The following is a 10256-nucleotide window of genomic DNA, read 5'->3' as shown; positions in this document are numbered from 1 at the left end:
CTGTAATGCTTCCTTCTACCTGCTGTAATGCTTCCTTCTACCTGCTGCAAACCCAGGTTAAGAAGCACCTCAAAACCTACCTGATGTGCAACTTCAGCAGTTGATAGCTCACAGCCATCTCAGCAGAAAAAAATCCATTCCTCTTAAAAACTGACATCTCCTCATGTTGACAGTGTCTGTCCCTGTTCTACAGCCTCCAGAGCAGTCTAGAGGCAATGATAGGAAGAGAAAGGAATAAAAGAATAAAATCCTTCAGTGTGGAAAAAGACTCTGTGTGAAGTCTTATCCTAAACACACGTGCCACAATGTAACAAGTACTATCTTCACACCCCTAATGCCCTTAGGAAATCATTAGAAAGGAAAAACCTCAAATCTAATGCTAATTCTGCATCAGAATCCTTCCCTACCTACAAAGCCTTCCTTACTTACAAAACCATTTTCTTCCTTCAGCATGCATGGGATCTACTGTATAAAGAAGAGTACGCAGGTTGGTGAAGTTAGATTCCCCTGCATGAAGCTCAAAGCTAGAAGGCAGCATCACCTGGCTTCTATTTACAGGAACAACCAATAACTTTCTTTCCCTAGAGTACATTTGAAGGAATATTATTAGGCAAAAGCTCCTCATAAAATCATGAGAAGAGGACATTGTTTGGTAATATGTACACATATATACATGTATGTAGAGATAGAAAAACACTACGTATAACTATCCAGCTCAGTTTCCAAAGGTGGTTTTACCTCCTCTAGTAATAAAAGAAGCAAAGGGACATATAATGAAATAAAAAGAAATAATACAAAACTGGTAATTCTTCATGCTTTACTGTATCTTTCTTCTTTACCTTCAGATTCCTAATTTTGATGGGGGATTTTCACCATATGGTTTGGAAAATGTGTAGTCATCACCAATAAACTCTGGAGTTCACATGGCCAAAACTAGCTGACCCAACAGAAGATACTCTGTGCTAGTCAAAGGAAATTTGCAGCCTGAAGATGAAAAAACCTAGACTGGACCTTACTTTTCTCATTACCTCCTCAATGCAGCTGCTGGGAGATCCCTGTGTCAGGGCAGTATCTTTATTATCCATCAGTCTGCAAGGAAGAAAGTCATAAACTATTCAGCACAAAAAGGATCAAATAATTTCTGAACATCTCACAGCAGAAATACTGTTCCTTGACTTCTCAGTCTATGCTTTAGAGATGTCCAGAGAGTGCTCAATTATGCTCAGGCCATATTTTATTAGAACTGCAGTGAGCTGTTTGCCAGAGGCTTCATTCTGAAAAATGACCCCCTCAAAATTTGCAACTCCACTGTCACTGGCTTATTAGGTATCTCAAGGAACGTGGATCATAAATTGTACCACTGAACCACTGGCAAAAACTCAAGCTGCTTTGGTCACAAATTCATTGTGATCATAAAGCAGCTTCTCAACAAAATTAAGCACAGAGAAGTAAGTCCTGGTAATCACTTGCACAACTCCACCCCCAGATCAGCTCCTGCAGCATCTCTCTACCAGCTATTCACCTGGGCTGCTCAGCTCTGCCACGTTCAGCTCTCACTTGAGATTATCATAATTCCCTCCACAGAACTGGGGAACTGCGGTGTCTGACAAAGAAGCAAGCATGATGCTCCTCCAACACGCTGCAGGAAAGCAGCCCCTGCCCAAAGATAGTACAGCCAAAAGGAAATGAGGCAGAACCTATCAGTGCCACAATGCCTTTGCGCTGCACCTATTTTGGTCAGGGCACTGCTGACTTCACAAGTTCTCTCCGAAGCCGCCCTGGTGACATTCACATCATTTTACCTAATTCCTGTCAATCTGAGGCTTTGTTCACCAGAATGAACTTCGGCAATAAGACTGGGTTCACAACAGAGATATGGCCAGAGGCCTTCTTTTATCAGCCTCCATTATCTTCTTCCTTCTTTCACTAGTGACACACAGGAAATGCAAGAAAATGAATGCCCACAGGATAGCATGAGCTTTCAACAAGTAATGGCCTCTTTATTGGCTGGAGGAAGGAGGTCTGAGAGGCAAGGAAACAAGAGAAGCCTGCAGCCCCCTTAGTTGGACTGCAACAGGAAAGCCACAGGGGAGGGCAAACCAGCTTTTTCCAGCACATCTGTATCCATCTCTGCCTAAGCGAGGAGAAGCTTAATTATTTCACGCTGGAAAATAAAGGAAAAAAAAAAAAAAAAAGCCTGTCAATATCAGAGCGCTCAGGCAGGGACCAAAATCAAAGGGGCAGCTTTTGCCCTCATCTCTTAAGGACGATCTGCAGAGACCTTTGCTTTGCAGCCCAGCCCAGGGGCTGGAACTTTCATCCGAAGGCCCCCCCGAAATGTGAACAAGTTCCAACTCCTCAGCTGTGCCATAGTAACTCCCAATGCATGGCTCCACCTCTCAGTAGCATTGTAGCCCAGCCCTTCTGTATCACCAATACATTTCTGTTACAAGTCATCGCTTTAGGAAGAAGGTGAACAATGAATAGGTCTGTTAATGCACCAAAAACATGAAGAGTTTGAATTCTGCATCAGATCCAGACAGCCATGGCTGGAGAAGGGTTGTAATGGGGTAAAGATGGGAAGCCAAATGTCAGTTAAGCAGTGCAAGTTACAGCCAGGTCTGATTTTCAGCACTGGGAAGCACAAACTATTATGACAATTTTTGTGAGCATTGTGTGCTGGTTCTTTTCAGACAGGATTCAGCTCTAAGTGGGCAAAGTTGCACTCACAGAGGATTAATCTGATAGCATGTGTAGGCACACAATTCACTGCAGACAATGTGAATCCTGAGGAGCTCATCACTGCACTGATTCAGACTTTCCTGCCTACCAAACGATAAGCCTTCCCCAGCTGTGCACTGAACAACACAGCCAGGCAGGAGTCAGCTGGATAAATCTCACGCTGTATAACCTCCTGAAAAAGAGACTTGTGCTTGGCCTTGTCTTTTATTTAATGAGAGGATGATTGTATCTGGTTGTATCTGGTGTCAGTGATAAGCAGACTGCACTGCTCCTCAGCCTGGGTCCCTCCAGGGACAGTAAGCAAAATCTTTCTCCATTAGACTTGGCAATCTGATTGTTAAGTTTTTTTCAGCACATCTACTAACTCAGGTCCAGAACACTCAGTCCCTCAGCACCCGGACAGCATGATATACTCAGTGCTGCAAGGCTGGCTGCACTGGCAGCCATAAAGTTTGGAAGTGTCTGTAGTGGGCAGCAGACAATGAGTTTCTTTCTTCTACGTTCAGCCTGTCTACAGCTGAACACAGGTGCATGCTGACTAAGAAGTAGCCAAAAAATGTTACCTTCACACTCTGACAGCCAATGGCTTCTCTTCTGGACCTGAAAACTGCCAATGCACCATTCTGCTATGACACAATGTTGATTGCCCTCATGGCTGCCATTAGCCCACAGCAAACACAGTCACTGCTCACAGCCCTAAGCCCCTACAGCTCCTCCCAGCTGCACCAGGCCCATAGGGGATGTTAAAAGCAACAACAGTAAAAGGCTGCTTTGATTTTGATGCTGTGACTAAGTTTAGGCAGATGCTGTAGACAGGAAAGTATCTCTTGATCTGCAAGAACTCACCTGTGCACGTCCTCTTGTTCTCATGCAGTATGTAGCCAATCCGACAGCTGCAATAGTAGCCCCCCACATAGTTGTGACAGAAATGATTGCAGAGGGGCTCACCATCAAACAGCTGTTTGCACTCATCGATATCTAATGGGTGAAGCATAGAAGAATTAGGCAATCAACACCTTTTAACTTTGTTTCACTTCGAGCAACATCTCCATACAAGACCTTCTGGCACCTAACACAGGAGCCACAGTGTGTGCGAGCACATGGAAGCACCAACCCCACCACAGCTGTTTCTCTTCCACCTACAGGAGGGGCTGGGCTCTTACCTTCAGCAGCATAGAAGGCCTCAAAGCCCGTGAATGGCTTCTCATTGGAGTAGTCAGACCGAAATACAACCATGAGGGTGTTGTCAACAGAGATGTATGTTTTGTTGCCTGGAGCCTCCTCGGTGTCAGTACTATCCCGTCCGCACAGCGTAGCCAAGGTCTTCCCATTGGAGCTTAGCTGCAAAACAGAAATTTACCAGATGATCACAGAGCTTTGCTGCCGTGTATTGGAGAGCAAGTTCTTAATGGAATGTGAAAGGACGTTCAAGACATTTCTAGACCTGGATGTTCTCAAAAGATGCTTCTGGAAATTAACCCAGATACAGCGACACACAAGGACTTCCCTTGTTCTCTGTGAATTAAGCTCCCCTTTTCTTTTCAGAGGCCTCCCACAAAGCTGTGAAGCCAACCTGGGCTCCCAGCACCATGCTTTGCTTATTATACAGAAAGTTCTTGTTAACTTCACACTTTCAGTGACAGTGAAATCTTTGTGTACAGCAGACCTAAGTGAGGACAAAGCTAGAGACAACTGGGGTAGAAAGGTTTCATACACTGATACATTCAAAACATATAACAAAAGGTCTCTTTAAATTAGTGACTCATGTGCTCTATGATTCACTTATTACAGTCTGAGCTCTTCATTTATCTCGTGTTTGTAATGTAAGACAGATGTTCTGATACACGGGTCATGGTCATGACAAAATTGCATATACTACAGATGATCAGAAATGGGTTTTCTGTCCTGTCCAAAGAAAACCACAGCAACAACACAGCAATGGCAGCAACTTGTCACATTAAATTACGGAAATGAGATCTTCCAAAACAGTATCAAGTCCACCTGATTTGGTTCCATCAGATGCTAAAGTACTGTCAGTACATCACCTTTGCAAGCTTTCTCTGTACACAGCTCCCTCATCGATGGGACCAGGTCTATCCAAACAACAAACCGAGGCAGTGGTGGGATGGCCTTAAATGAGCAACAGGGCTGCTTAGGCTAAAGTATGTGGAGCACAAACATTTCAGGGATAATGCTCAAAAAACATGCAAGCACTTCCCAAAGCCAGTATCTCTTTTTCCTGACGTTGTTTCTCACATTAGCTAGCAAAAGCAGACAGCAAGGGTTGCAAATGCACGTTTGGACAAGCTGACGGTATCTTGTTTAGACTATCGCTTACACCTTTGCAGTCTCCCATTACTCCTCTGTAAAGCACTACATGTTAATTTAAAGCACACAGTAGAACTTTAGAAAAATGAAGCTCAACTGTTGGCCTGGGCAACATCACAAACTTTTTGCTTCGCAAGAAGGGAATTTCAGAATTTTCTGAGCACAAAACCCTCAAGTTCTAAATGTTTTAATGTGACAATCATGGTCACACAGGCCTCCATAAACACATCATTCATAAATCAACCGAGCCCAAACTTCACTAGCATACTAGAAGCATCTGCTTACAACAGCTCTGTTGTCCTTGCACATGGCCAGGATCACACACGCACAGTTTTAAAGAGTGCAGCAGGCCACACAGCCACCTGCCCTACACATACCTTCACGTAATCGTATTCACACTGGTAGGACAGCTCCAGGTTGAAGTGGGTGAAGTAGATGCGGACAGCATATCCTCTGGGGACGGTAACATTCCACGTTCTCTCCTTGTGATTTGGGTAGGTACTGGGGAAGTTAGGAGATGTGATCCTCCCATACATTTTCTGCAGCACAACGCTGCTGTTTACTCCACCACAAAGCACAGCTAGCAAGAGAAGCAGCCTGCCTCAAAGGAACAAATGAACAGACATTGAGTGTCAACTCAATCACACCCCAAACACCACACATCCAAGAAGCTCATCTCGGTACCAGATCACAGATATGCCAGCACTAGATGAAATCCTTATGCCCGGACACCCTTCTCACTTGGTAATAGAAGAAACCACAGTGCAGCAACAGCGAGACAAGATGAGACTCACACTCGTGCCTCTTCAGGCCCAGGTGGCCAGAGGAGCAGGGCAGGTTGCTGTGACAGCACTCACCTCATCCTGCTGCTCTCCTGCCTGAGCCTGCTCTGCTCAGAGCCCTGGGGGCAGGAACCTCCTCTGATGTTTTTGCATTTCGGGGTGGATGTATTTATTGTGTGCTCTGCTGTGTTTGTCTGGATGTTGAACTCTGATGTTTATCTTCCTTCCACCCGCCTCCAGCCTGCTGAGTTCTGGGAACAGCAATTACTGAAAACCGGGCTTACGTTCAGCACATGAGGCCCCAGTCAGCAACAGGCAGAGGCAGACAGATCTGCTCCACACCTCATTTCTGTGTGTGGATGGCTTTTTATCCTATCCACCCTAGAACACCAGCAAGGTAAAAAAGGTCTTTTGAACCTGGCTTGCTACAGAAACAAGAAAATTTATTCTGTGCTCACATATGCTAGGTTACACAGCATAATTTCTACTAAATCTGACAGAAGAGAAACAGTTTCAGGAACGTTAATGTAATGGAAACAGGTGGATGGAGAGAAAAATAATTTCCTATTACCAAGGAGTCTTGGAGATAGAAAAGATAGCAAATCAACTCAAACACCTTTTAGGTACTGGGAGTCTTCAGAGGAATTTCACACTGCTACGACATCCAAATAAACCCTAACAGACCCCGCAAGGAATTCAACTGGAAGGGCCAGTAGTAAAGGACAAAAAGCTTTATTAATTCCACTGCTCACAGATACTTTCCTCCAAAAACAGCATTCAGGTTTCCTACAGAACTTCTGTGCCCGTGGATATGGGGGTAAGCACAAATAAGGGTGAAAATCCAGCGCTGGCGTCAGTAGAACATGGATCCCACCTCTCCCCAACAAAAATGGACAGAGAGCAGGGAAGCTAATTTGCAGCAGGGAACAGACTCCCACACTATGCATGCAGGCAATTTATACTGAGATATTGTGTAATTAAATGGATACCTTTTCATATCCATTTTCGAACAGCCAAAAAGCATTACCCCAGGCAGTGAATTTGGAGCTGGCAGGAAAGCAGGAGTTATTACACGAGCAAAACTAAAGCCAAGAAACCATCTAGCAGACTGCAATCAGAAAATGCCATTTAATAAGAGCGAAGGAGCAACCAGCAACAGTAATCAATTGAGTAACAGCAGTTGCCACAAGCATGGTTAATGGACACAAACTCAGAGGGGATTAGCTTTTCTCAGGATCCACTATTTCACTCTTTCTGGAAAAGAAAGTTTTGCAAACATCAGTACATTCCTAACTGAACTGGTACCCAAATCCTACAGGCAAATACTTCCAGGAGTGTTTCCTACCAGGCTTCCTGCTCAGTTTAGTAACAGAGGCATGGAAAGTAAATTCTGATCTTAGGTATGAAATGCTTCCCACAGTCTCAAATTTGATGGAGCCTCTGAAGCCAGAGGCTACCTAGCACAGAAACAAGAAACTTGACTTAATCTGTAATCCTGAAAGCTGAAAAAACTGTGAATGCCTGATATACACCGGCTTTCCTCCAGTGTGATCTTTGGAGAGAAAAGGCTGCTGTGTGTTTAGTCCTCAGCACCTGACATGAACAATGCCAAAAGCACTGTTTCTGTGCGTCCTGTTTCTTTGCCTGGAACTCTTCCAGCTGCAAAAGGCTGCATCAGCTAGCCAGGTACAGCAGGATCCTGAGCACTGGGATGGCTAACCTGGCCCTGCAGGTGCTCCTCCTGCCAACCATTTCCCTTCTGTCTGAACAGGCCTAAAAGCCAGCCTGAAGGCTGAGCAGACTTCATCCGTGTCACTGCCGTTTCCAGATGTCTGTGACTTGCAAAGTTACTGACCCACTTTAGGAAGCTTGGGTGTTATGTGAAATGACAGATGTCTCTGCCAAGTCTGCCCGGCTGTCTTCCTGCGCTCCTGTCTCTTTTCGTGCTTAAGGACTGAGGCAGTACAAATGCAAGCCATCATTTTCAGGAGAACCACCAGCAAATGTGAAAGCTGAGGTTCTGAAAAGTCTATTCCTTGAAGAAAAATTCTGTGGATTGGAGGAACGCGGAATAGCAAAAGATAGAGATATGACCCTGTGCGTGCCCACACTCTCCTTCAGTCCCTGTACTGTGTCTCAGAATATGCTTTTACTACTGTTACCTTTGAGGTCTATAAAGGAGAGGTTTCAAATCCCTCCTGAGGCAACAGCAAATGCAGACAGCTGAGCCAGACACATGAATAAATCAGCAAGAGCAGAGCTCAGCCAACACAGTGTCCTTCAGGCTGACACCTCCATGGTCCACAGAACCGATCTCCCCTTTCCCTGCAAAACCAGACAGCAGCAGGAATCAACTGAAAAGAGGAAAAAGTGGAAAGCAGAGGTTCGCCATCAAAGCTGTGTGAGATCCAGGTTAAGTCTTGATGTAACTATTTGACATTGAATCTAGGAAAAGTACCACCTGATAAAAATTGTGCCAAAGCTATGTTCCTATGGTAAGACAATCACAGGGCAAGCACTGAGATCTCCTAGCAGTAAAGTCAGTGCCGCCCCAAAAACACCTGATCAGAAAGGTCTCAGACAGCTCCATTGTCAAATGGACCAAGCAAAACAAGACACCACCTCCAGAAGTCTTGACTTGGATGTCCTGAGCCTAGGGAGAAAACCATGTCTGGGTTTTTGAGAGGCAGCTCTTGTAGTCTGACAGCAGCACTCCCAGAAGCACGGTGACAACTGATCACAGCTGATTCAGGTATAATAAGCAGAACCACCTAGGTGACCATCTAACGTGCCTCCTCATTTGAAGCACAAGAACATGACAACGAGAAAGGCTGGTTAATGAATGGAGGAAAAGCCCACACAGACCTTCCCAGCTTTTAAGATGTGACAGTGCATTTGTCTAACACAGCACTGGCTATCCTTGTGTCATAAACTTGGAGAGCAAATGAGTGTAACAGCTGACTGCTGTGATCCCCAAAGACGTTGTTCCCCATTGCCTCTTATTTCTCAAATGCCAGCTGCTCCACAGAGCCCCAGAGAGGTTGCTTTGCAGCTTGCTGTTCCGTGGCTAAATTCAATCCTTCTGCACTGAGGTGTTCAGAGGACTGGGGGAAGGATGCGACAGAAAAAAAGGCGTTGTTTCCTCATTACAAATCAGATAGCGTGACTGACATCAAAAGACAAGCACACAGATGGAGCAAGCAGAGCATGGAGCGAGGTAAGGGGAGAGCCTTGCTGCTGTGAAATAGAAAAAAAAAACCTTGCCAAGGTAAAAACATCAGGCAGAAAAGCTCATGCACTGGGGCAAGACACTTTCTCTCTTCAACCAGAGTATCCTTTCCTCCTTCCCATCTCCTGAATGTATTTACACACATCACCATATCAATTCCAGGGTAAAGCCCCACACTGTGTGTACTGTTTCCTCTGGGAGAAAGTATGACAGCACACAGGTAGGATGTACTGATCACACCAGTCTGCCTTCTAGAAAAGTCTCTTTCCCTGTCGGCCATCTTCCCTGCCTCACCAGTCCCATGGGCCTGACTCCTAAAAATATAGCTAGTTTACAAAGCTACCATCTTACTGCCACCCACATCCATAGTAGCTGCAATGTCTGCTGGGCTGGCTCCAGGTCGGTGACTTCGCTGGAGCATCTGTTTGTGCTGGGAAAAGAATTTGGTTACAGCTCAGATACAGCCAGAGCCGAAGCTCTGAAACAAACTGATGTCTACTACCCAGGCAGCAATGCCATGCACGTTACAGGCACGGCCAACACATTTCACTTGGGGAAGCCAGCCTGCAAAACACTGAGAGGAACAAGGGGACGGGTGAATAACACACATCTAACACCTCCCTCTTGTCCAGCAGAAGGTCTTAAAGCAGGAAAGGCAGGCTTAGGGTTCACACAAACAAGCACCCAGGCTTCATCTTCCACACCAAAAACATAGCAGACAAGTCATTCTCATCTGAGAGGACAAGGTCTGCCTTTGCCTGCTTTTCTTCATTTTCATCTCACTTTGATTTCTTCCTTCTTTTTTCATGACTGCTCTTTCTCTGTACAGTAATTACACTGCAAAGAAACTAGCTGAGACTGACAGAAATGGTGAAGTCCTGAGGCTGCTTCCCCCTTCACGCAAGAGGGAAAAGTTGAGAAATGTGCTAAGGAAAAGGTGTCAACAGCATTGGGACTGGGGAATTCATTAAATCCACAGGGTTCTTGTCAATATATGCATTCAAATGCATTTTCCACTCACCTGTGGTCTACTCAAGAACATTTTTCATTATTTCTCTTCCTCTGCAGTTGCCCATAACCTCATTTTTTTTTCTAACATAGAGGCTATTACCCTCTGATCTAGACAAACAATAAAGCCAGTCCAAAGCACTCCCAAAGTAAGAGCTATTGCTCAG

General features: G+C 45.1%; 1 protein-coding gene across 15 annotated transcripts in view; it reads right to left on the bottom strand.

Moving 5' to 3' along the window:
- Positions 1 to 6033, bottom strand: part of MASP2 (MBL associated serine protease 2) — a 13346-nt gene extending 7313 nt beyond the window's left edge. For 9 of the 15 annotated variants that reach the window (XM_042831402.1, XM_042831405.1, XM_042831406.1 and 6 more), the window contains exons 1-4: positions 5928 to 6033; positions 5448 to 5667; positions 3906 to 4083; positions 3589 to 3720 (exon numbers count right to left, since the gene is read on the bottom strand). In XM_042831402.1, coding sequence (XP_042687336.1) covers positions 3589 to 3720; positions 3906 to 4083; positions 5448 to 5667; positions 5928 to 5932 — 535 coding nt within the window. In that variant the 5' untranslated portion in view covers positions 5933 to 6033. The other 6 variants (XR_006170964.1, XR_006170965.1, XM_042831413.1 and 3 more) reach the window with 6 other exon arrangements.
- Positions 6034 to 10256: the final 4223 nt, after the last annotated feature.

Source organism: Centrocercus urophasianus, unplaced genomic scaffold, assembly GCF_019232065.1.
Source record: "Centrocercus urophasianus isolate 14NV4802_14NV808 unplaced genomic scaffold, USGS_Curo_1.0 seq_36, whole genome shotgun sequence".
Lineage (NCBI taxonomy): Eukaryota > Metazoa > Chordata > Aves > Galliformes > Phasianidae > Centrocercus > Centrocercus urophasianus.
This window is presented reverse-complemented; position numbering and strand designations above follow the sequence as displayed.